The 27,283-nt window shown below is 43.9% G+C and overlaps 1 protein-coding gene across 1 annotated transcript; it reads right to left on the minus strand.

Annotated features, from left to right (window-relative positions):
* Positions 1-2,183: 2,183 nt before the first annotated feature.
* On the minus strand, positions 2,184-27,283 carry slc8b1 (solute carrier family 8 member B1). The gene is made up of 16 exons (XM_038790567.1): positions 27,142-27,283; positions 26,711-26,902; positions 19,818-19,970; positions 18,029-18,081; positions 17,725-17,782; positions 15,512-15,617; positions 14,858-15,025; positions 14,625-14,735; positions 14,217-14,273; positions 13,387-13,523; positions 12,630-12,771; positions 10,699-10,820; positions 5,296-5,449; positions 4,235-4,315; positions 4,081-4,145; positions 2,184-2,946 (listed from the first exon to the last, which is right to left on the minus strand). The coding sequence occupies exons 2-16, from the start codon at positions 26,888-26,890 to the stop codon at positions 2,758-2,760; spliced, it is 1,776 nt and encodes a 591-aa protein (XP_038646495.1). The 5' UTR covers positions 26,891-26,902; positions 27,142-27,283; the 3' UTR covers positions 2,184-2,757.

Below are 27,283 nucleotides of genomic sequence, written 5' to 3' on the forward strand. Positions count from 1 at the left end.
TCCCATAGCGATTGCGTTTCGCTGCATGTTTCCAGACGCTCGCAGTGCCCAGAAAAAAAATGGCTATTCCAGGCAGCTTACATTGTACAAGAGGCAAGAACAGGGAACAAGCTGCCTAGGCCACACACAGCCCTGTACATAGATACATAAAGACAGAAGATAGGAGGCAGCTTTTGGCCCTTGGAGCCTGCTCTGCCATTCATTACGATCATGGCTGATCATCCAAGTCAATGGCCTAATCCTGCTTTTCTCCCCATAGCCTTTGATACCATTCTCCCAAGTGTTATATCCAGCCACCTCTTGACTATATTCAAAGTTTTAGCATTAACTACTTCCTGTGGAAATGAACTCCACAGGCTCACCAATCTTGTGAAAAAGTGTCTCCTTATAGCGGTCCAAAATAGTTGACCCCGAATCGTCAGACTGTGACCCCTGGTTCTGGACACACCCATCATTGTTAACATCTTCCCTGCATCTACCCTGTCTAGTCCCGTTAAAATTTTACAAGTCTCTACGAGATCCCGCCTCATTCTTTTGAACTCCAGCGAGAACAATCCCAAGTCAATTTCCCGTCATATGACAGTCCCACCATCCCTGGAATCAGTCTGGTAAACCTTTGCTGCACTCCCTCAAGAGCAAGAACATCCTTCCTCAGAGAAGGAGACCAAAACTTCACACAATATTCCAGGTGTGGCCTCACCAAGGCCCTGTATAATTGCAGCAACACATCCCTGCTTCTATACTCAAACTCTCGCAATGAAGGCCAACATACCAATAACCTTAGGGGCAGCATGGTAGTCTTGTGGATAGCACAATCGCTTCACAGCTCCAGGGTCCCAGGTTTGATTCCGGCTTGGGTCACTGTCTGTGCGGAGTCTGCACATCCTCCCAGTGTGTACGTGGGTTTCCTCCCACAGTCCAAAGATGTGCAGGTTAGGTGGATTGGCCATGATAAATTGCCCTTAGTGTCCAAAATTGCCCTTAGTGTTGGGTGGGGGTGTTAACCTTGGGTAGGGTGCTCTTTCCAGGAGCCAGTGCAGAATCGATGGGCCGAATGGCCTCCTTCTGCACTGTAAATTCTATGTAACCTTCTTTACCGCCTGCCGCACCCGAATGCTTAGCGACTGGTGCACAAGGACACCCAGGTCCCGCTGCACACATCCCTCTTCCAATTTACAAACATTCAGGTAGTAATCTGCCTTCCTGTTTTTGTGGTCTGTTTGCAATGACCAGTAAACGGTGCTCTCCCAAAGCCTCAAGTACCTCTTGGGAATCTGCTAGCTGTCTGGCTCTGGTATGCAGATGTCAAGAAAAGTGATCTCACCCACAAATGACCAGGATTTACATTGCACGTCTCTAAAGATCATCATGAGGTGTGAGAGCTGGGTTGATCTTCAAGGATGAATAGAGATGGCAAACAATACTGGCCATTCTCGTGATACCCACATCCCATATAGAATCCAGAAGGATTCCTCATCCCAATGAAGGCAGGCAGCAAGACAAACACCAGATCAAATTAGCATCACCACAAATCAGGGTTCCGTACGCTACAGAAACCTCACAGCATATGTATGCATCCATTTTGGTGGCGGGGTCAGAGAAATCTAGCCAATTAAGTCTATTTCTAATCAGCAGGAGACAAGTCCTTAGAGATGTGCTCTTATTAGGATAGGCGTTATGGTCAGGGGGAGGCGAGAAACTGAAATTGAGAAAGCACCAAGCAATGGCAGGTGTCAATTGCACCCAGAAAGTGCCACTCAAGACAGTGACTCCCATTCAATTCAGAACCTCACCTAACCCTCTCTTACAGCCAGCAGTGTCCATTGGAGGTAGTTCCAGAAACTTATGTCAAGCACAGTCCATTAGACAGGCCCATGAGGCATGACATGTAATGCAGACAGCAGTATAATGGTTGGATGATGCCAAAATGGTTGAATGGCATCAAAACACCCAAGTGGTGTCAGTTGATTGCATTTAGATCAGATGTCTCCCAAGTTTGGTTCTAGCTGATATGTGAAATCAACATCAAGATCTGCTCATTGAGCAAGGGAAAATAAATTTGCCATGGAGTGGAGGCAATATCACCGAAGAAATTAGAGACGCTTGCTCGGAGGTCAAAGCTGGATTGTTGTTTTTTTTTTAAATTTCACTGCAATCAAATGAAAATGACAAGTTAACAGGCAAAACTGTAAAAATTAAAATTTATTCCACAATAAAAGGTTTGTGGTACAATCATGGAATGCAAAATGTGCTGAAAGGTGGACCCACAATGCTGTATAAACACCATATCAAATTACAAATATTTCCCTTCATTATTAAAATCAGATTCATAATAATATCCAATATAGTGCAAAGTGCTCATTTATCCACAGTACAAAAATGACTACTATAAAAGTGGGTGGAAACCCCCATCATCCTATTTGAAAGTATTGATTAGAGGTGGCTGCTGTAAATTCCAGGTTTCATAAATATTGCACGTGATATGGAAGTGGAAAATCAATCCTTACAAAAAAATAATTTCACGTATTCCACCATCTTTCTGGTCATTTAGTGTTAAGGAAATCAGTCAAGTGGCAGACTTCCAGAGTATTGTTAATGCTCATCTGGCTATTCCCAGGATGAGACACTGCAAAATAACCAAGACAAGTGAAAGATAAAAGATGTTTGTGCATTAGTACAAAATTTCACTCCCAGACACCCGACAGAATCATTTATATAAAAAATACTGTTCCTATCGCCCCATACTAGCAACAGGTTTTAAACATGTATGACACCCGCTTCAGTTAATAGTGCTATTATAACAAATATTACATAATAAGACACCAGAATAATACCATACAATGGTCTGAGTTTAAATCGTTGAATTGGAATAAAAATAAATGACATGACTAGACTTGAGCCTAGTGATCCAACTAGAATCCAATCCAGGAGGCCATCACGGTTTATCTGGAGTAAAATAAAGAAAGCTAGTAAGTAAATTATGAAGCGCTAATACAGTATTATGCATTTTGCATCAGAATTTTGACAAGACTAGTCAGAATGCAACAAATAAGAGTTCATATCATGTGGAACAGGATCATAGGCAGAGGGTTAACAAGGGTAACTAGATCAAAGGTAATCCTGCTATCAGCGTTCACAAGCAGATTACTCATTTATTTCTGAATTGTCATGTGAAACATCACTTTTTCCACACACTGAGCAGCTAGCACAAGGGTGATTTGAACCATCCCAAATTGAGGAAGTCAAGCCACAGAGAATCTATGCCAAAGTCAAGTCACACCAAGTCTCTGCCTGAAGTAGGTTTGGAATCCAGAAGCTCGGGCAGTAGCAGACCGAATTGCTTAAAAGCACATTTTACGGGGACCAGTGTCAGATAAGGGATCAACACCACCAAATCAGATGCTGATTTTATAAATACACCAACCTCTAGGAGCAAATGGCCTCACGCTGTGAAAGTTTGCTTTTCAAAGCATCTTTTCCTGTACCTTGGACTCCAGTCACCTGTCTCATCAGACTTGCATGCCCAGCTTTATACAATAACACCCCAGCTCTTTGAAACATGACACATGTCTAGCTATTAACTCCAACTTCACCCATTACTTCAAACATTCTATTGTGCAGTTGTTGGTTTCTTTCTAGTCAAGAGAACATCCACTTCCTTCACTTAAGTACTTCATCGTTTCCAATGCGCCAAAAATTGTTCATGTAGCTTTGATTACTGGCCTGCCTGTACCCTTCACTTGGGCCATCTAGTTGAACTCTACAGGGTGCAGAGGTCATTTCAACAGGATGAAAAGCAGTGCAAAATTTTCACCCTGTTTTTAAATCACTTCACTATTATCCTTGGCCAGTCCCATGAAACTTTTCTTTCCCAGTCATAAAGGCCCACCTGACCCATCTCACTGCTCAGCATGCAGACATGGACAGTGGGATTTAGAATCCACAGCAGCCTGTCATATCAGAGACATTTAATGCTTCGTATTCAAAAATCTACGAACAGACAATATCGAGCTTCAAGTGAACAGCATGATCAAAATGGTTTCTCAAGGGAAGGCAGAATTTGCAGAAGGTAGAACATACCCGAAGTACATTATTGGAATAGGACATCTGAATCAAGGAGCTTAAGCCAATGCCAAACAGCATATCTATCAGAGAGTTAAGGAAGCATACAGCTTGCAAAAACAGTTAGAATTTACATTTGAACATATAGACAGGAAACAAATTCAAAGGATACTAAATATTATTCCACCAAAGCATGCCGCAATAGCCATTCGTGGGTACCCCTGTCGGGCTAGTGTGATATCCGAGAACAAATCTGAAAGGTCAAAAATCAATTATTCTCATTCGGAACAGCCTGTGCTATATTTAACAATTTAACAATTGAGCCAAACTTTGGGTCAACCCAACTTGGCCATAGTGCTTCCAAAAATAGCCACTGGTGTTTGGAGTTAGAAGTGTCAAGGAACAAAAAAAAAAAAAGGAGGGGGATCAGCTCACTTGCATCTAGTTCTGCCCATTTCCCCCCAACTTTTCATTGTTAACTTGCCTTAGTTAAGAATAAAAATGAAAAAACCCAAAACAATATTTAAGGCCTTGAGCCAGAGAGAAAAACTTGGTCGCGAGAGTGGGGAGGGGCAGAGGGGTGCAGTTAACACCCATTGCCACCTTTGACACCAAGATTGCTTGTCCAGCTAGCCAGGCAGAGGTCAAAATATCATTTATACTACGGGTATCAAGATCATGGGATCACTGAACAGTGCCTCATAAATTTAGCCAATATGCAGAAAGTGAGGTTCTGCAAACTGCAGTGAGAAATGACCAGGTAATTAGTTTTGTCACAGAATAAAATGTCAGACTGTACACCAGCAGGTGGAGTAACATTTTTCAGACAGTATAGCACTCAGCACTGAGGCATAGTGCAGATTATGTGCTGGACCACCACGAAAGCCAGGCTACATCTATTTATGGCCAACATTTATCCTGCAAATTACCAAAGGAGTTAATTTGGTGCTGTACAAAAAACAATTGTTGGTCTCAACATGATATTTGATATTAATCAGCGAGCTGCAGTTAGTCAGCCTGCACCAGTCAAGATAGTGGAGTATATATTTTATATTAGCTTTCAGAGAACTGGTTCAGATGTCCAACAACCATAGAAATTTGCATGCTGAAGTGATGCCATTTAGTCAGTCAGTGCTGGTGCTTGCCAAATTGTAATTGGTCTGCTTTATAAGATTTTTTAAAAGTCTTCGACACTTTGCTCAGCAATTTCCTCAGCCAGATTAAATACTGTACCTCCAATGCTGTTTCCCCAGGCTAGTAACGTTAATCCCAGAACAGTATTACTCAGGTTAAAAATGATTCCAAACGTACGTAAGAGATTTACAATCTCAGTGGCTACAGCGTTAATCAATATGGTGCTGAAGAGAAACCCAATAATAGAAAATACCTGAAAAAGAAAGCAAATTACATACCATATGTTACATCTTGCAATCAGGAAATGTTTTATAGCTGTGCAACACAGGCTTCAGAGGAATAGTTTGTCCAAAGGTAACATGCAGAATGTGCAATAGCCTTTATTGTAGGTGGATTGTAAAGGAAGAATATATTTAAACAGATTGATCCTGGGGAGCAAAGGCTACAATTGGGTTAGATTTCCTGGAGTTCAGAATGAATGAGGGATCATCATATATTCTGGAAGTTGACCGGGTAGCTGCTGGAGCCTCTAGAATTAGCTCAAAAAAGGTCTGAATCAAGGCAGCTGGGGAAAATAGTGTGGATAAGCACGCCATACACACACCCAAAGAGAATTGAGGCATGGGGCAGAGAAGGAGGCTGATTTTGAAAATCGGGCTTTGTATGACCGATTTACAGCATTAACAATTTTCAAACAGAATTCAGATTTTTACAAAAACCCGAATTCAAGGCCGACATGAATGGAGGAGACAAATGTACAAAAGCTACACAAAAAGGCTAAAGAAATCAAATAATTAACAAGATATGAAAAATCCAGCTAAAAATTAGAACACGTGAAGCCAAGAAACGAAGGACTGAGATGGTCAAACAGTACAGTAGTAATCCAGTAAGAAAATGCTCAAGAGGATAGAAAAAGGCTAAATTTAGCCACAGGTACAATGGCAGTGGGAGCAAAAGCAAACATCTAGCCACCATTTGAAAATCAACAAAAATATTGATCAAACACATGTACAGGGTATAGAGAAAGTTTGTATATATCCAAGGCTGGGTTCAATAAGAATTAAGACAGGGTTTTCTGTTATTTGACTTGGGATTTAATCTAATGGACGTTCAAGAGTTAGTACAGCATTTGCCCATCAAGTCTGCTGGCCATTTTAAGTGGGTCCCACATACTTGTGCAATTTTTGTGCATCAAACTACTATGAATATTTCCACTGACAGGAAATTCCCCATTCATGGACAGTGGGAGGCCTCATTATATTCAAGCTTATTTACTTAATACGTCATTAAATTTAAACACTGGCCAAATTTGCTCTTTGCCTTAGTTAGCCTGCCTTCGGATAGAATCTCATCCTAATGCCGTGCTACTAAATGTTTCTGTCTGCTCCAGTGGGGCCTGGTTAGCTAATATGTTCTTCACAATGCCAACAGCATGGGTTTGATTCCCACTCTAGGCAGGAGATAGACTTGGGACCTGCGTCCTTGCCCTGTGAAGATTGGAAGGCAATGGAAAGTTACAGCTCAAGATGAACATCATTTGATAATGAACCAGGCAGACAACAACATATTTGGCCAAAACACATGAACAAACCCTCTGGTACTTCACAGGAGTGTGATGCCCAAAATTAAATTAGCTAGTCAGGAGTCAAGATATAACAACTGCCTGGACTTTTGTAATTATGGCTATTTATTTGAAATAAATTCCATGCTTTATTAGCTTCGAGATTTGGAAGCTGATGGCCACTCAAATCCTGTTCATCATCTTTTTTTGTGCCAGTCTCCCCACCTTTCCATTTCACCAACTTGTCTACAGTATTATGATCCTAGTTGGTATTATGGGAAGATCAGAGAATGAAACCCTGGCTCACAGACTAGCTTTTACTGTTCCTCCACATTAGGCCATAGGACTGCAAATCAGTTTTAAGAAAAAAGTTTATGACCCGTTATAACCTGCCTGGAGACAATTGGTTACCCCATGCTACTGGAGGAATAGGATCTCCCCTATGAGGGGCAATCATTAGCAGCACAGTTGTATAAATACAGCTGGCCAGTGTGGTACCGGCTGGAGAGTGAACTACTGGCCCGTGTACGTAACCTTCAAGTTACTACTTTCTGTTTGACTCTACCGACTCGTGCTGGATTCTTTGTGGCCCTCAAAATGAGCCAATACAATACTTACTTCTTACTCCACTTTAATCCTTAAAGTAACAGAGTACATCTTAAACTACAGTCCCTTTAAATACACAAAAATGGCTGTGGCAAGACACTCCTTTCTGAACCCAACTGAATGTCTACATTTCTCCTCAATCCCCCAGATGACTTGTACTGAGCCACATCTGTCTGAACTCCATACAAGTCACTTTAAATCCTCAATTATGCTTTTCCACTGCTGCTCCTCAGGTTTTTGCCTTGGGAAGGCTTTCAGACAAACTCAGGAGATCCAGTCACTGACTTCAACAATTAAAAATGTTGGCCACAATTCCCCAGATGATTTCCAAGTGTTGCAGCGAGCAGGAATTGCTGCAAGCTTCCCGGCCCAGCGAGGCCGGCAACGCCATTTCAATGTTAATTGGTACACTTGACGAGCCCTCACAGGCTTCTCGCCACAAATGAAAGCTGGCCATCGGATTCTCTCCCCCCTCCCCCCCCCCCCCCCCCCCCCCCGCTGGCTATAGTTGGCTGAACAATGGTACTGAGGAGACCAGCACCATGATTTGGGGATGCTGACCTGGGGAAGCTGATGATGGCAGCGGAGGCCAAGGAGGGTTAGCCACAGGGCAGCCAGTGCTGTCTGGGCTGAGGTAGCGGCAGCAGGGAACTCGGGGACTGTGGCCAGGCCCCCAGTGCAGGAAGGTGGTCAATGACCTACACCAGGCAGCACGAGCGAGTACACCCACAGCACTCCCCACATGGGAGCATCTACCCCCTTCTCCTCCCCTCCCCCCGCCATGAACCATGCGTGTGGCTAATGATGCCCTCTCCTCAAGCTCTCCCACAGTCAGAAGACAACTTAGACAGGAAGTGGCATATAGACATAAGAATCTTCACCACCTTAGAGGATCATTCCCTGGAGATGATTGGTATCGCCGAGGACAGAGTGGTGTGACTGAGGACAGCAGTCACCAACACGGAGACTAGTGGATACTAAAAGGGGAGGAACCACCAGGAGGACGTGTCAAATGAGAGTCGTTCTTGCCTTACTGACCTGACCCATCCCTCCCACCTGACCATATGTCCATGCTCGCACAGGTCCTCCACCCGATGGCCAATTCCGGGCAGTACCCCCCCCCCCCCCCCCCCCCCCCCCCCCCCCCCCCCAAGACCTCAAGAGGATGCCACCATAGTCATGGCACAGCTGTCGTCCACAGCACAGTGTGGTCAGACTTCTGGGGGGCACCACACTGCTGCTGATGCCTTCGCCTGATGTACAAGAAGCCCCAGGCGAGACAGCAGGTCTGATGAATCACAGCCTGATGGAGATATTAGGGAGTGGCCAGGACATTCAGAGGGAGATGCTAGCAACACCCCTGCAGATCTATGGCTGATTTGGAGAGGTCGCTGGCAATGCATGACACCGAGGCCAACACTGCTAGGGCGGCGACAGCAGTGGCGAGCCTGATGCATCAACACCATTAGCGAAGCTGTCCAAGTAATTTAGTAGTCATGACGGCCATGGCCGAGGCACTCGGCAGAACGTCAGCCGCACTGGAGGGATGTCAACCAGCTGGTCATTGACGTCAGAAAGCAAAGTACTGTACACACCCTGGGCTGACCTCATTAACACTACACTCCTGTATGCTTTACCTGGTGTTGCCCTATTATGTATTTTCTTTTATTTCCTTTTCACGTACTTAATGATCTGCTGAGCAGCTCACGGAAAAATACTTTTCACTGTACCTTGGTACACGTGACAATAAACAAAATCCAAAGCCAAAAGTACCAGGCCGAGGTGCCGTGGAGCCTGTCCCAGTCACTGCTGAGCATTGCTGAAGTAGTTGCACACTGGTGCAGACATTGGGGAGCCGCCAGAGTCAGATGATGCAGGGGCAGCCAGGACTTGAACCAGCTGCCCCTCCATCCCAATGTAAACCCCGGGGCCCTTTGGGCACCGACTGGGAGGAGGCAACAGTGAGTGCGCCAACCTGGACCTGCTCCATGGAGTGGGGATGGTGGCCACCAGCTCCCTCGGAATTCCACTCGAGGAGATGGAATCTCACATCCAGCACATGGGAAAGGGTGGCACAGCTGTACATGTGCTGCTGACAAGTGAGCCAGAGCCCTCCAGCCTCAAGAAGCTACCAGAGGATGATCGCTAGGGCGAGCATTGAAGGCCACAGCAAAAGCCAAGTCAGTCACGGTTATGTGCAGTCTGTCGTGCAACGTTTGCCCCAGGAACAGGTACACACTCCAGGATTTAGCATGGTGGTGCTCCAAGTGGTTGCTCCCTCCCACCTCCACCTAGAGCACTGGGTGGCAAGCCCAGCATTCCTGGGCTCTTTGCCTGTGAGCAAAGATGTATACTCCCCTCGGCCCCCCATAGAAGCCCTTCCGTGGAGGCCGCTGAATAAGGGATGGCTGGAAATTGGGGTTTGAATAAGGGATGGCTGGAAATTGGGGCTTGAAGTGGTGATAAATGGTTTCTTGCCACACTATGGTATTTTGCTTACGGGAACGTGCCGGTTGCATTGAAAACGGTTTGGCGCAGTTCTCGTTTTTTTCTTTTTTTTACTTCTCCTGCTATTCACCAGCCCTTTTCCTTGAGCAAGGGGGGTAACCAGGCAGGAGGAATTTACTGACCACCCTGCTGCAGTCAGCAGGAGAGACAGCCTGCCAGCAGGACCCACTGTTGTCAGTAGGATTTCCCATTGTCAGCACCCCTCGGTCGCTTGGAAACCTGTGTGTGCCGGCGTGGGACCGGAGCTTTCCCTTGCCGTGAATAGCTGGTATATCCAACCCAACGTCTTCGAAACTGTAGTAACGTCTCAACCCTTAGCACTACTGCAGATGTCTTTCTGGCATGTTTTAGCCTTCTGAAACCAGCTGCTTCTAGAAGAGTTGGGTAGTCTCGCTACCCAACTGCAATTAAAATTAACTAAAGCTAAAAAACCTTAAGCAAGGCCCCAGCTGCTAATCAATCACTGCGCTCTTCACATCATAGCCCTCCAAGCACAATAGATCGCAGTTGAAAGTGAAACCTGACCCTCACATACCAGTATGAATCTAAGCTACAGGCTTTACCCTTCCAGGCACAATCAAATTAAACACAATTTATTGAAACTATAGCTTATTTTTGTTCACTTTGTTCTGCCAGATTCTTGCTGCATCTTTTAATCAGGCAGTAACGCCCACCAGAAAATGGCAAGGATTGCATAGTGCCAGACAACATTGGGAACCAAGTGTATAAATATTTGGATATTTGCAGCTGAAATTTTGATTTGCATTCAAAGGATCCAAGACACAGTTGACACAATGTAATTCCAAAAAAAAAGTACCCTGACTTACACAGTGATACTTTGGTGGTTCCTCATTCTTTGTGGTGAAGAAAATCAGCACAGCTATAATTAATGAGATCAGCAGGACAAGAGCCCAGACAGGAAACTGACCATTAATACGCAGTAAGCCATCTGCCAAAAAAACAATGCTTCAGTTAAGGCACATCCAAGATGAAAACGAGTATCTGAAAGACAATTAATGCTTACATGCATCACAGTTGTACAGCACACCGGATCTCCAGAAGTACATCGGCAACAGCTGAAATGTAGCCCAGTGCCAATATACATGTATTCATTCCATAGTAAACCATCCAGAGGCACATGAAAAGCAACATGAGGGGGTATTGTGGAAGACAACCAAAGGGTGTTGAAGGAAAGTAGAGGCAGAAGGGTTTAGGGTCACAGCACCTGAAGAAGGCATAGATGTTAGGGGTGGAGTGAGGAATTACTAGTTTATATCTCGTTGGGCCGAAACCACTCAAGCAGAAAGCTGGCATTAAGAAAAAAATTGGTAAGGCTTAAAAACAGCTCAGTAAGTCAGTCAGCCTGACAGGAAAGTGACTGCAACCAGATTGATCACTCCTTTTGCACACTATGATTTTATGTCCCATTAGGCTCAAGACTGTTTATAAAGCAGGGGTCAATTATTTAAACCAAATCTGCCCAAACAGTAAATGTAGTCCCTCGCTAGCCAGTAGCTTTGGATTCGGTCTGGAACACCAAGTAGTTCCATTATATCAAAGTGGATTTTTAAAAAAACACAACTATTCTGTCCCAAAAGTGGACAGAGTACTCTGCATTCAAAACTGCTTTTGAAACCAAAAGTAACTAACCCGCAGTACAACTTCCCTTAACCCCCATTTAAAGGTGGGAATAGTCTTATCACATTTGCAGAACTAAAATTGAAAGGGCACCATGAATGGTGTCTATTTTATCACTCTATTCTATCACTCAAAACTGCCAAACAAACCAAACTAATCAGCACCAATTATTCCTCATGCAACACAAATGTCAGGAAACTGCAATTGCATTAGTTGTATTAAAAAGACACTATTAAAAAAACACCATTATGCTTTGTGCAATGTACTTCTTTTGAAATGATGTGGAGATGCCAGCGTTAGACTGGGGTGAGCACAGTAAGAAGTCTTACAACACCAGGTTAAAGTCCAACAGGTTTGTTTCAAACACGAGCTTTCGGAGCGCAGCTCCTTCACCTGAGGAAGGAGCTGCGCTCCGATAGCTCGTGTTTGAAACAAACCTATTGGACTTTAACCTGGTGTTGTAAGACTTCTTTTGAAAGACTGTCCTGGAATGAACCCCGAAGCCAAAAAGCTGTTAACTTGACAAGAGTTTCAGGTTGCCACTTTCACCCATTTAAACTTGCCTTCAGAATGCAAAACCATAAGCAAATTAAAAAAAAAAAGTGGCCAATCTGATTGACAGTTCATTCCCAAACAGTCTACAGCACAGCACAGCCCATGCATGTTCTGTTGCCTCAGGCCAGAATTCACTACATTTGACTAGAAATTAAATACAAGGGGGTTCCACGTGTGCAGGGCAAGTAATGGCACAAATGCCCCGAGTGAGGGCCACGACATTTGCTTGCCTTTTCTCAGACAGGCAGATTAATTATTCAACTTGGGTGTCCCATTTTGTCAAGAGGAACCAAATTTTTTAAGTATGGACCTAGGAAGGGAGGCTTTTCTTCCCCCCCCACCCTCCAAGCTGACACAGATTTGCAGACAGAAAACCAAGTGTAAGAGCTTTGCCATTACAGAGCCAAAAACAAACCTGCATCCCACAAATCTCAAGCTATCAACCCCCACCCCAAGACAACCCCAGCTCACAAAGCAGCATGTCTGATGTCGTCAAGCCTTATTTCCTGTGCATTTCAAAAAGAGGTTCACCTCAGATGATTCAACAAAATTAAAAGATTCTTACAGTAGCCAGATTTAAATGTGAGGATGCAGACAAGTGAGCCAGTAATTATGTGTAGACAGTTCAAAGGGCGCTTCCAATTACAGTCGTCCTGGTTTGAATCCACCACAGGTATGCAGATGAGAAGCAAAAACTCAATTGGCAGCTAGAAGACAAAAGAATGTTAGTGTTTGGATTTTTGTATATGCGATGATCACCAAGTGTGTTTTTTTTTTTTAAAAAGAGGAAACTAAACCAAGCTGGCCCAAGGGAAGGAAGCAGCGAGAATGGAAAAAATATATCAACAAGTGTCGAAACAAGATGACTCAAATCAGAATGACTAAAAATCAGTGCTGGAAGAGAAAACGTGGCACATGTACCTTCCGTTTATCTTTCAGAAAAATGTTGTTGTCGTTGTTAGGCAAGATACTCAAAAATTAGCCATCTACTTAGCAGCTGCTGAGGACGACTAAATAATTCTTCCTCTTCCCAGGGGGAAAAAAAAAAAAACACAGCTTGAACTGATTTTCCCCTTTCTGGATGTTAATTGTTTTCCCTCCCAAAAGACATTGAAAATCAATACATTGAAAATCAGGACCATTGGGCCAAGGAAGTCGAAGAACAGCAATTTTTACTGCCATATCACAAAGCTACAAATAGATCTACTTTTTCTTCCTCCCCCTCTAACCCCCCCCTCCAATAATTTCCTTGGTACAGTACCCAAGTGTTAATCCTCCCAACCACCACAGTGACAAAAGAAAACACATGGAAGGTCAATCACCGTTAAACATTTGAAGATTTTCCAAGCCAAGCGATTCCTCCTCCATTTCCGAATGTCAATGGGGCTGAGAGAGTCCAGCAAAATGGAGTGTGTGGATTTGGATGCTTCAGTTCCAATTAGAGGTTGATATTCACTTACTAAAGGAAAAACAAAATTGAACACTTGTAATGCCCAGATTGCAGCAATTGAGAGGCATCTCTGGTTTAGCACAGTGGGCTAAACAGCTGGCTTGTAATGCAGAACAAGACCAGCAGCATGGGTTCAATTCCCATACCGGCCTCCCTGAACAGGCGCCGGAATGTGGCAATAGGGGCTTTTCACAATAACTTTGTTGAAGCCTACTTGTGACAATAAGTGATTATCATCATCATCACTAATTTAAGACTCTGTTTAGTTAGTTCTTACAGGATAGGCTAATCAGTGAAAAACTACCCTCACCATGTACTCGTTTTATGTTTCCGAATTAACGTAGTAATAAAATTGCTCAACTCAAGATGGTCAATTGTAGATTGTCTCTGGAAATTCAGTACTAATACACAAAAGGTTATATTAGTTAGCGTGTACATAGTGAAATGTGGCAGCAGTGATTAGCAGTGCTGCCTCACAGCACCAGGGACCCAGGTTCAATTCTGACCTTGGGGAACGTCCTCCCAGTGTTTCTTCCAGGTTCTCCAGTTTCCTCCCACAGTACAAAGATGTCACCCCTTAAGTGTTCAAGAGGTTGGGTGGGGTTACAGGATTAGGGCAGGGGATTGGGCCTTGATAGGGTCCTCTTTTGAAGGGTCAAATGGCCTCCTTCTGCACGGTAGGATTTCTATGAAAATACTTACCATCTTCATGTACAGATGTCCTGATACAGGATGGATTGGAATCCTCAGCGTCACAGACTGAAAAATAATAAATTGTTCAATATTTATGCATGAGCCATAGGTCACTACCTGCAATCCCATTCAAGAGGTTGTCTGGAGTTGCTTTAGCTTCACAATATCAGATTGGAGAAGCAAAATATGGATATTGCAGAATACATTTTTAAAATGACATACAATTGCAATGCCATCTATAACATTCTGGGTGCATGAACTTGCTTTCCAAAATCAGAAAAACAAATCAATAGTTCCTTTCCTAACCAAGTATCGCTACAGTAATTGTAGACAAGGGCAGAGATACTGGACAGTCAACTTCATCATGCAGTTAGAATCCACAAAAGCTGTGATTAGCATGTTAATCAAAACACTTACTTCCTGGTTCACTTGTACAAACTGAAGCGGGTGTCTGGTTTTTGCCACTTTTATAAATAATACTGCTTATGATCACTGTAAGTACATAGACCACATACAGAGCCAAGTAACCTAGAAGTACAAAACAGATTCATTTTGCTATATATATTGAATTATATATATTAAATTACTGCAATTGTAATTGCACACAAGGCTGCTAGTAGTCGTAAGACTTTCTTTCAAATTTTCCTCACCAAGGGCTTGCCCCAAGTCAATCCTCCCAAAATAGAGGACTAGAAAAGTCCAGAAGACTGCAGCCATGTAGAATATCACATCTCGAAGGAAGGGTCTCGATGCCACTATAAATGGTCTAGCAAGGGCAACACCTCCAGCAACAACAGTAGTCACAAATATACCAGCACCTGCATAGTGGAGGGAGGAAACACCAAAAATGAGGTAGTCAGGCCACCTGATGGGCTCTCTTTACAGAAATTACAATGCAACAGCAACTATTTACAGGCAAAGATATTTAGATATTGATCGGAGGCTGTGCCTATTTTTTCCTGACTAACCAGTTAGGTCAGTAACATAGAAGTTCAAAACTTTTCATGGGCAACCAAGATAACTAAGACAACATTGAAACAAAAGGAGTCTCACAAGTGGCTCATGATGGGAAAAAAAAACACCAACTATTTAACAACTCCAAGCATGCATGAAAGAATCTTCTACTGCTATTCAAGCCTATAGTAGCTAACTGAAGAATCCAGCAGTACAATGTGCCATAAGGGGAAGTGGCTTAAAAAGAAAGTAGGTCACTCATAACAAAGATAATTGATTAGCTCATGGAAAATTGTATTTTAAAAATCATCCATGAGAAGATATCCAGAAAAAAAACAACAAAATCTTACCAAATAAAGCTCCAATTGCCAGATTTGCTGTCCTAGGGTCAGAAAAGGCAACTATTGCACTGAATACATCAGGAGCACCATTGCCAAGAGCAAGGAAAGTTACACCATAAATTTTTAAAAATCAAGGGAAAAAAATGTATAATTTATTCAAACAAATCCTAAATTTGCTGCACAACATAATTAACACCCATTTCAGTTGTGCCCATTCTCAATTCCAAATTAAGGAGACAATTTATCCAGCTTTATGATTACCTACTTTGATCTAGTCACTGGAAAGCACACGTTGATCTACATTTAACTGACCAGTTGGTTGGCCCCTCAGGTGAGGGGCTTTGCCTTCATGCCAGTTAAGGAAACAAAATTAACCAAAAAAAGGGGAACTAAAAATCGATGTTGACTAAAGTGATTGTAATCAACTAATTGCCTAAACTACGAAAAATACTAATTTATCACAACTGAAAAACCCATGCAACAGTTGGACATCACTGTCCCCTCTACAATTTTTTTTTCTTTTAATGTACAGGAACTAATCCTAATCCCAGTTTTTCCCACTGAGGGGACGTTAAAGGTGCTCCAGTTTCTAGAAAACGGAACAGAAATTAACACCAGCAGCAAAGGCCCACTGGCAAATTGCAACTCTTACATCATCATGATCCCCATGGGAGCAACTTTAATCCCCACAAAAATATCTCCTTAAAATTCACCCATTGTTGGGATGCGAGCTTCCATTTTACACTGCCTAGATGATTGGAGTAAACGGTTTTGTGTACTGCTTAAGTTTATTTTATTTTGAAGAATTAAACTCAGACCAGTGAAAAATTAAAGACCATGAACAAGCAGAAAGAGGCAACTATGATGAAGTAGGCAAGAGACGAGACTAGCAATTGCAAGGAGTAGGAGAATGGGATTGGTTTATGGAGTTGGAGAAAAGAGAGTCTGCTATGGTACTTTACGAATCTGGAGACCATTCAGCTCAGCCACAGCAATGGTATTGGCATTTGGAAACTACTCATAGGTGTGGCCTACATGCTATCTTATGGGACTGATCTAGGGACCAAAGAATCTAGGTGATCCACTTTGTAGCAAAAAAAATAGAAAAAAAAAAGAGGCGGATTATCATTTGAATGGGTGTAAATTGAGACGTGGATGCTCATGCAAGACCTTGGGTGTCCTTGTGCATCAGTTACTGAAAGTAAGCATGCAGTAAAGGCAGCAAATGCACAAGAGCGCGAGAAAAAACAGTGGAATTCTAGCTCTTGGTGCTGAAGGGATCACGCAATATTGGAATATTTTGCCAAGGTGGCACAATAATCTGGAGCATACTTTGACAACAATTGAGCCTGGACAGATTGTAGATTGCAGGAAGCTTGCATTACATTTTTTTATAAATTCAGCGTACCAAATTCATTTTTCCAATTCAGGGGCAATTTAGTGTGGCCAATCCACCCCGCCTGCACTCTTTGGGTTGTGGGGGTGGAACCCACGCAAACACAGGGAGAACGTGCAAACTCCACACGGACAGTGACCCAGAGCCAGGATCGAAGCTGGGACCCTGGTGCCATGAGGCTGCAGGGCTAACGCTGCCCTGTAAGCTTGCATTACTGAAAGCAAAGTGATCATGGAAGTCCATTGACAAAGGGACCTTAAGTCTAAATCAAAGTGAGCGCAAATTTAAAGAAATGTCCAACTCACCTACAGCCAGTTTTAGTATATACAGACTTACTGAGGCAATATTTGCCATCCTGAATGAAGACAAGTTTTACAATTCTCCGTCTTTTCTGAATCACAATTGGCAAATTCAAAATATTTGTTTAATTTTTATATTGCAAACCTTTGCATTTAGAGTTTGCATCATGGTCCAATAATCATAATCTTTATTATTGTCACAGGTAGATTTACATTAACACTGCAATTAAGTTAATGTGAAAATCCCCTAGTCACCACACTCCAGCACCTGTTCGGGTACACAGAGGGAGAATTCAGAATGTTCAACAAGCAAGTCTTTCGGGACTTATGGGAGGAAACCCACGCAATCACAGGGAGAATGTGCAGACTCTACACAGTGACCCAAGCCAGGAATTGAACCTGGGACCCTGGCGCTGTGAAGCAACAGTGCTAACCATATAATAAAATACTACTGATTACAGTGCTAGTAAACTAGGGCCAATTATGTCCCAAATACTACAGGTGATAGAGCAAAAAAAAAAGGATACTGCCACATTCTGTGACAACTTTAAGCTGGTGGCGATGGCAGCCAGATTCGGACAAAAGCTGCAAGATTCAAGAACATTTAATAAGTTAATGTTTGTATTTGAACATTAGAAGCCAGAAAAAAAAAATCCAAATTCTACCAAAGCCATTTCAATAAAATACGATAAAAGGAATATTTTCTTCCAATCAGCAAATTAGTAACTATTCAAGCCTACGATAATCTTTAAATTTTTGAAAACAGTTGAGGAACAGCAAATGATTTGCTTAGAAGTAAGTTGTGCACAAGCTTCAGCATAATATACTTACAATGCTTCAGCTGTTGTCCCAAGAAACGCAAACAGATAGAATAGCCAAACAGCCTGTTAAAAAAAAAATACAATTCACTTTCTCTCATACGATTTCAGAATAATTTTCTGAAGAAACTATCGCCAGACATTTGCATATTTTGTTTTGCTTAGTTCTGGATACCATAGGAAGTCAGTCAGCTAACAGTTTTATCCTAGTCTAGAGTTTGGCATGATGATAGATGTAACATCTCTTAAAGTTCCAACTTTACGAGGCTATTGAACATGGTTATGGCACCAGCGGAGGGGAAAGAGAGGTGGTTGTCGCATTGGACGCCGGGAAAGCTTTCCATAGGGTAGAATGTGGGTACTTGATGGCAGTTTGGGATTGGTCCATGATTTGTGGATTGGATAAAGCTACTGTACAAGGAGCCGAGGGAGAGTGCCCGCACAAATAACATCAGCTCAGAATACTTTACTCTCCACCATGGGACTAGGCAGGGATGGCCCATGCTGTTTTCACTCAGGATTGAGACATTGGAAAGCATTAGTGCAGGTGGGGTAGAGCATAGGGTGTCCTTATATGCAGGTGGCTTGCTGTTATTTGTATGTCAAAAGGGGGAAGAGCCATTTCAGGTGATTGGGTCTTTCTTAGGTTACAAATTAAATCTAGACCAGCAAGTGTATTTTGTGGTGTCTTGGCCGGTGGTGAATGCAGTAGTGGGTTGGGGTGGGGGTGTGGATGAATTTCAGAGATGGGAGGAGAAGGGAGTTGGGGCACTAAAATGATTTGTTTCTTGGGGGTTGGTTTGCAGGATTGAAGGAGCTGGGAGCGAAGGATGAGCTGGAGCAGGGGGAAATGTTTAGATACATGCAGGTTCAAGACCTTGCCAAGAAGGAGATACAAGAGCTTCCCAGTGGAGCCAGCCTCCATATTGCTGGAGGAGGTGCTGACAACAGGAGGACTGGAGAAGGGGGTAGTGTCAGTGGTTTACAGGGCTATTTTGGAAGAGGACAATGCACCGCTCAAAGGGATCAAAACAAAGTGGGAGGAATAGCTGGGAGAGAGTATAGAGGTGTTCTGGTGTAAGGTGCTCCGGACAACAAATGCCTCCACCTCTTGCTGGAGGTTGGCGCTGATACAGCTGAAGGTGGTATATGGAGCACACCTCAAGGGCAAGGATGAGCATGAACGTTGTGGGGCAGGGGGAGCGCAAACCACATTCAAATGTGTTTTGGTCCTGTCCAAAGCTGGAGGATTACTGGAAGCTGGTTTTTAAGGTGATCTCTAAAGTGATGCACATGAAACTTGACTCAGGCTATATTAGAGGTGTCAGACCAGCTGGGTTTGGAAGCAGGCATGGAGGCAGAAGTTGTAGCCTTTGCCTCTTGATCTCTGAAGGCAGATCCTGTTAGGGTGGAGATCAACCTCTCCACCCTGTGCCCTAGCTTGGCGGGGGGGGACCTGCTGGAATTCTAAAGAAGGTTAAGTTTGAGGGGAAGGATGGAGGGGTTCTACAATTCATGGGCTTTGTTCATTATGCACTTTCAAGAATTGCACGACATCAAACATTGAGGGGGTGGTGGTGAACTGTGTATGTTGATGGTGACTATGGGCACTTCCTTTTTTTAATTTGCTGTTTATGTTGTCATGGGTGGGCTGTTGTTTGGGGGTTGTTGATAAGGGAGTTGACAATAAGGGATTTGACATTGTACCCGTTACCGTTTGTTTGTTGGTGGGTGTAAATTTTGAAGAGAAGTTGAAAAAGGAGAATAAAAATATATATTTTTTAAAATTAGTTACAACTTACATACAACACTATGGCCAACGGCAGCAAATGGTGGGGAAATGCACAGACAGCCCCCTGGAGGTAATCAATAAAGCCACTGTCAAGTTTGCAATCTTCAGTAGTATTTACAAAGGAACACCATTGGGATCCATTGAGCTGTACTACACTGTGACACTAGGAAAAGAAAGAAAAATAGTCAGTGGTATTCAAATGATCATCAAAAAAAAAAAATCCATTCCACTTGCACCACAGCAATTGACTACAATTAGTGTCAATAAAGCAATTGTAGATTAGCATTAATGTGAAGACAATGGTATGCAAAAATAGTTGGATGTTCTAAGAATAGAAGCTTAAATCGTTGCTGGTTGTGCAAATTCATCCTTCAGATACTTTTATTCAAGATCAGCCACGTCTTGGACCACTACAAACTATTCAGCTTCCGTAGAAGAGCCAATTACACAAGAAAATGTCAGCTAACCATATTTCAAACCAAGCTTAAAACAGAACATTTGGCAGTTCTGCCAGGAGCAGTCATGCAACATCTTGCCAATGAACAGCTGTGGTGTACAAGTGGGCAAATATGCCCCATTGCCACTCAGGTCGCTAACTCTTGCAATGCCCTGTCACAATTGGACAGGACCACCAACAGGTTTACTCGTGCAGTTGGGGTGGGTTTAATTAGGTAGGGGATGGCAGCTGGTCAGCCCCCAGAGTGTCAATCATGGACCTGCGAATCCCCCAAGTTGGTCATTGAATAGTGCTGGTGCTAGCTCCTCCACAGTTGTGGAGGTTCAGCTCCAGTTTTGCTGTTGTGAATGTCCATGACTCCTGCATCGGCATCAACACTTGTATAAGTAATTGGTTTATGGATTCAGAAGACACGAGTACAGTCTTCAATGGATACTTTGCATCAGTCTTCACAATGGAAGAGGGCAACAGGTGTAGACAAAAGTGAAGGACTAAAATATATCAGAGGAAATACTGTCAGGTTTACCCAAGTCCACAGGCTCAGATGAGGTATGTCCCAGGTTGTTGAGGGAGGCAAGAGAGGAGATTTTGGGGTACTGGCAGTAATCCTCTGGTCGTAATCCTCTGGTGCTAGAGGACTGCTAACATTAGTAGGATAGAAGACAGTCTAACCTCTGGTGAGAAAGTTAGTAGAATTCGGAGGGGCAGAGTATATCTGCACTTGGAACATAGAACATAGAACATAGAACGATACAGCGCAGTACAGGCCCTTCGGCCCTCGATGTTGCACCGACATGGAAAAAATCTAAAGGCCATCTAACCTACACTATGCCCTTATCATCCATATGCTTATCCAATAAATTTTTAAATGCCCTCAATGTTGGCGTGTTCACTACTGTTGCAGGTAGGGCATTCCACGGCCTCACCACTCTTTGCGTAAAAAACCCACCTCTGACCTCTGTCCTATATCTATTACCCCTCAATTTAAGGCTATGTCCCCTTGTGCTAGCCACCTCCATCCGCGGGAGAAGGCTCTCGCTGTCCACCCTATCTAACCCTCTGATCATTTTGTATGCCTCTATTAAGTCACCTCTTAACCTTCTTCTCTCTAATGAAAACAACCTCAAGTCCATCAGCCTTTCCCCATAAGATTTTCCCTCCATACCAGGCAACATCCTGGTAAATCTCCTCTGCACCCGTTCCAAAGCTTCCACGTCCTTCCTATAATGAGGCGACCAGAACTGTACGCAATACTCCAAATGCGGCCGTACTAGAGTTTTGTACAACTGCAACATGACCTCATGGCTCCGGAACTCAATCCCTCTACCAATAAAGGCCAACACACCATAGGCCTTCTTCACAACCCTATCAACCTGGGTGGCAACTTTCAGGGATCTATGTACATGGACACCGAGATCCCTCTGCTCATCCACACTACCAAGAATTTTACCATTAGCCAAATATTCCGCATTTCTGTTATTCTTTCCAAAGTGAATCACCTCACACTTCTCCACATTGAACTCCATTTGCCACCTCTCAGCCCAGCTCTGCAGCTTATCTATGTCCCTCTGTAACCTGCAACATCCTTCCGCACTGTCTACAACTCCACCGACTTTAGTGTCGTCTGCAAATTTACTCACCCATCCTTCTGCGCCCTCCTCTAGGTCATTTATAAAAATGACAAACAGCAACGGCCCCAGAACAGATCCTTGTGGGACGCCACTCGTAACTGAACTCCATTCTGAACATTTCTGAACATAACTGAACATCAGCTTGATTTGTTAAGGGAACATAGTGTTTGACAAATTAATATGAATTTAGGCAAGCAGGAATGTTGATGAAGGCAATGCGTTGATGTGATCTCAACTTCAGCAAGGTTTCTAACACCGTGGGATCTGAGGCAATTATTGTCTGAGAGACAGAGGAAGTAAATGTTTGAGGTCGGTTTCCAGTGGGGTTCTGTAGGGCTAGGTGAGACTTTGGCTAAAATGTAGGAGCTATGATCAATAAGTTTGCAGATGACAAATTGGTAGGGCGCTAAATAGTGAAGACGACAGCCATTGGCTGCAGGAGGATATCAATGGAGTGGTCAGGTGGGCAAAGCAGTGGCCATTTGAAATAATCTGAAGTAATGCTGGGGGCATACACAAAGATTCCAGAAGGTGGCAAGACAGGTAAATAAGGTGGTTAAGGCAGCATATGGGGTAGTTAACTTGATTAACTGAGGCACAGAGGTGCAGGGAGGCTAAGCTGGAACTGTATAAAATGCTGCTTAGGCCACAACTGTGCAATGCGATACTGGAGAGGATGAAGAGATTTGCTGGGAGACTGACTGGGCTGGAGGGTCTGAGCAATGAAGAAAGATTGAATAGACTGGGGCCATTTTCCTTGGAGCAGTGAAGGGCAAGAGGGGGCTGTAGAGGTGTATAATGATTATGAGGAGGGGCATAGATAGAAGGCACCTTTTCACCCCATTAGTAGAGGTGCCAATAACCAGGGTGTACACAAGCAAGAGGTAGAAGGTCAAAAGGAGCGTTGAAGAAAAACTTTCAAGAGGGTGGTGGGAGTCTGGAGCTCAAGATGTGCAGGTTAAGTGGATTGGCAATGCTAAATTGCCCCTTTCCGGTGATGTGGTTAAGGAGTTGGACAGGGAGTTGACCTGGGTAGAGTGTTCTTGAGCATCAGTGCAGACTTGATGGGTCAAATGACCTCTTTCTATGCTGGGGGATTTCATGAAAGGTGGTCAAGTCAGAAACTCAAGTCACCTCCAGGGTTATGGGCCAAGTGATAGAAAATGGGATTAGTGTAGTCAAATCTTTGTTGATTGGTGTAGACACTGAACAATTTCCCTCCTTCTGTGCTATCAGGCAAGCAGCAGCATACCCAGAATCATGCCATACAAAATCCCAGACACCATCCCTGGCCTGTATCGCCAACAGGAAGACCAACAGGATATATCCAGAGGTGACAGCATAGTGACATACCAGTCAGGGGTGATGTGCTGACAGTCCTCAATGCTGACTCTCAGCCCCAAGTCTCATGGAATCAGATGGACAATTACCACCAGTCCTCATCCCCTCAACCGATCAGAACTCTCCCACACGGAACACACTTGAATGAAACGCCAAGGATACAATGGGATACAACCCATTGTGAAGTGGGTCAGATCCCCACAGCTCATGCAGTTATCCTGGTTTGTGGTAGGTGGCGAGTGAGCATCCTGTCTTGACCTTCACTTACCAAATTGGTCTGTGATAGTAGTGATCACCATACAGATCTGACACTCTTAATGGTACCATCTGTGCAAGTGGATAGACTTGTAACCTGGCCTAGCATATTCCCCATTCTACCATTATACCATCTAGCCAAGCCAGAGATTAACTCTGGCCTCATTGAGCATACCAGTGGCAGCACCAAAATGTGACACCAGTAGCAGCACCAAAATGTGATGGTAACTGGGAGAAGTTATGCCAGGATTATTATATTAGCCAGGAGGTCAGATCCAAGCTCTGCGGTCCTGCCACAGTCAAGGAGTCAATTCAGTTAACAAGAAGACACTCCACACGATTCCAGTCCTCAAAAAAAGGAGTGAGCCCAGAAATCTGTTGACAAGGTTGAAGCAGTTGCTACCTTTGACCAGAAATTGAAACGAGAGCAGCCTTAAATAATAGAGAGGCTACAACAGACTGGAAATTCTGAAAACTCATCCCACTCCCCAAAGCCTACTCAACATCTGTTAGGCTACAAAGTCAGTGTGATTGAATGCTATTATTTTCCTGGATGAGTGCATCTCCCAACACTGAAACTTGACACCATAATCGGAAAAGCTGCCTGCTTAATTGGCACCACAGCCCCAACAAAGTAGATAGTACATTACAAGATGCAAAGCAGCAACTTCCAACTCATGATCGCTACCATTTAGAAGGGCAAGGGCAGCAGTTGAATGGAAATGCACCTGCAAGTTCCCCTCCAAGCCACACAACATCATGACTTGGAACTGGATCAAATCCTGGACCTCCATAACAGCACTGTGGGAGTGTCTAAAGCAGTTCAGGATGTTTTAATAAACAAAGTGTCTGACAAACAACATCCAATCTTACACCAGGATGGAGGCCTAACAAGTAGCCATCCACCATCTTCCTCTGCCAACCGCTTGAACAGGGTCAGACTCTATACTCACTTCCTGCAAATAAAAGCTGTTGCTCTGGTAACCCACCCGCTTTGTGGAATCGTGGAACAAATTTCCAGTCCTATTTAGACTCGATGCTGCTTCCTGCTCTCAACAAATTTGCTTCCAATTTCTTACCCTCCACGGCCTCTGATCATTCCCTCCACCACCTCCATTTCTGGGGAAGGCATCAACCAGTCACTACAAACCAACCCGACTCCCATGGTTTTCCCAAACCCTGGTTAGAAGGACTTTACAGTTCCACTACCCCATCTGTATGATGCATACCATAGTGCTTTCAATAGGTCCACCTTCTTCAGCAAGAAATGATTCCCTCACCATGGTCATCAGGGCCCCAACCATGTCCATCCCATTCTCACCCCTTCCAAGAGCTCAAAGTCCCCTTTCATCCATCCCTTTTCAGCATTCCAAGAGAATTCCCTCCCGTGACACCCTGGCTCAGTCCTCAAAAGCACTTCCAACAACCCCTCCCTCGCACAGGAATTGTATTGCAAGTACAAGAGAAGAACACCTGCTTCTCTTAGCATAGGAATGTTCACTTGTCGTATATGGTATGCTCAGCTCACCGGAGACCAAATGCAGAATGGGTGAGCCCTTTGTGGAAGGCCTGTCATAGAATTTAGATCATAGAATTTACAGTGCAGAAGGAGGCCATTCGGCCCATCGAGTCTGCACCTGCTCTTGGAAAGAGCACCCTACCCAAGGTCAACACCTGCACCCCACCCCCATAACCCAGTAACCCCACCCAACACAAAGGGCAATTTATCATGGCCAATCCACCTAACCTGCACATCTTTGGACTGTGGGAGGAAACCGCAGCACCCGGAGGAAACCCACGCGCACACGGAGGGGATGTGCAAACTCCGCACAGACAGTGACCCAAGCCGGATTCGAACTTGGGACCCTGGAGCTGTGAAGCAATTGTGCTATCCACAATGCTACCGTCCACAAACATGACCGAGGTGCTGTTAATTCTCCACCTTGTCCGACGTGAAGATCTTGGGTTTCCAGCCTCACACAGCATACTAACAAGTACAACAAGCTCAAGGAACACTACCACTTTGGGAAGACACTTCTGAAGACAGCAACTTACACCCCCTCGAGACAAAAAACAAATGGCTAATTACCATTCCCTTAACCTTAGACCAGCAACTGCTTTTGTCATTTAGCTCACACCGCCCATTTTCACTAGATTAAAACCATTACATTTCAGAGTGTCCCTTCTAGAAATATTTGAATTTTAGCTAATGTTTTCCCCAAAACAGGACATCAGAAATACAAGGAAGGTTTATTTAATTAATACCAACCCATGTTTTTAAAAAAAAATGAATTCTCAGGTGATCTGGTGGGGCAGGACTCTTTTTAAAAACACACTAGACCTGGCTCGATCTTGGTTCAGATTTCAGCATAATCCAGGCTGGCACTTGTGCCACAGTGAAGAAAGAATGAACCACCATTTGTAGAGTGACTACACAGAAGTATTTGGAACTCTCAATCCCAACAAGGACAATGCTCTACAGACCTTGTTCAAACCCCACCACAGCAGGTGGTGGAATGGCCCAGCAGGCTAGTCAGGTTAAGGGCAATTAGGGATGGGTAAGAAATGCTACACTTGCCAGCAATATCCACATTCCATAAATTTTTTTAAAAACAGCCAGTGTAAAACAGAAAAACAGCCTTTTGTATGAAATACCAGATCAGGAAAAAAAAACTCTTACTAAGGTTTCCTTAGGAAGGGGGCAAGATTGAACCAAAATTTGGGAACTCTCCACTAACCCATTTAGAAGAAAATTTACGAATCAGGGTTCAATTAACCAATTGGCAAAGTCCCACAATCTGACTGACAGCCCAGAAGGCTGAGTGGATTGTGGGGACTGGGGAGGGAACAGTGCAGCGTTGGGAAGAAAGGCCCGAAACTGGAGGTGATGCTCCGGCTAAGGTGGGAAGGAAGAGCGCTATTTCCCTGGATTTGGCAGCGAGTGAGAGGATAGTGTGGTCTCAAAGGACTGCCGGCAAAGGCAGGGAAATTGCAGCAGTCATAAAGGAAGTGGTTTGCGATCTGGATAACGGAGACAGCTGGATAACACAGACAGCAGCATAACAAAAATCTAGATTGGCGATGTATCACACAACTCGTGAATTAAAAAGAGAAACGTCAACCATCAAAAATATAGGAAATCAATTGTTTTTCCAGAATACTCAAAAATAAACAAATAGATTTCGGGTCGTGGTCTCGGGTAAATATGTCAGAATGTACCTCCACAGCACTCCCTTCTTCAAGCAGATTCAAGGAACTCCCATTCAGGACAGCAGAGCAAGGCTCACTTTTTCCAGCTGCAATGTGATATGATTCAGCAGTCGGCTGAGGCTCAGCTACAACGCACGTGATAGTCCACAGCAAGAGAGAGCAGCAGCTCCCGGCAGCGTTTCCAACCATGGAGCCCGCGGTCTAGAGGAGGAACGGAGAAGCTCAAAATCATTTCTTCAAGCGGAGAACGAGCGAGGAGAGAAATAAAATCCCCACGTTTGCTGTGTCCCCATACTCAGGTGTGCACCAGGAAGTACACTACAAAGAAAATAGGTCAAGGGAAAAATCCAGTTGAGGGAATTACGCCATGAATCAGTTTTCAAAACATCTAAATCCAACAACGTGCCCTGTTCTGGGGTGGGTGCGTGGGGAACACTTACGTGAAGTGACAACCGAGTGGACTATTGCATCCTTGTACGACCCCAGCTGCCTTAACTACTGCCAATTCAAGTCTCAAACCACATTACTGCCTCTCCCTCCCTCCGATTTAAATACTCTGCACCAATTAAGACACACCCAGAT

This window comes from Scyliorhinus canicula, chromosome 1 (assembly GCF_902713615.1).
Source record: "Scyliorhinus canicula chromosome 1, sScyCan1.1, whole genome shotgun sequence".
In the NCBI taxonomy this organism is placed as follows: Eukaryota; Metazoa; Chordata; class Chondrichthyes; order Carcharhiniformes; family Scyliorhinidae; genus Scyliorhinus; species Scyliorhinus canicula.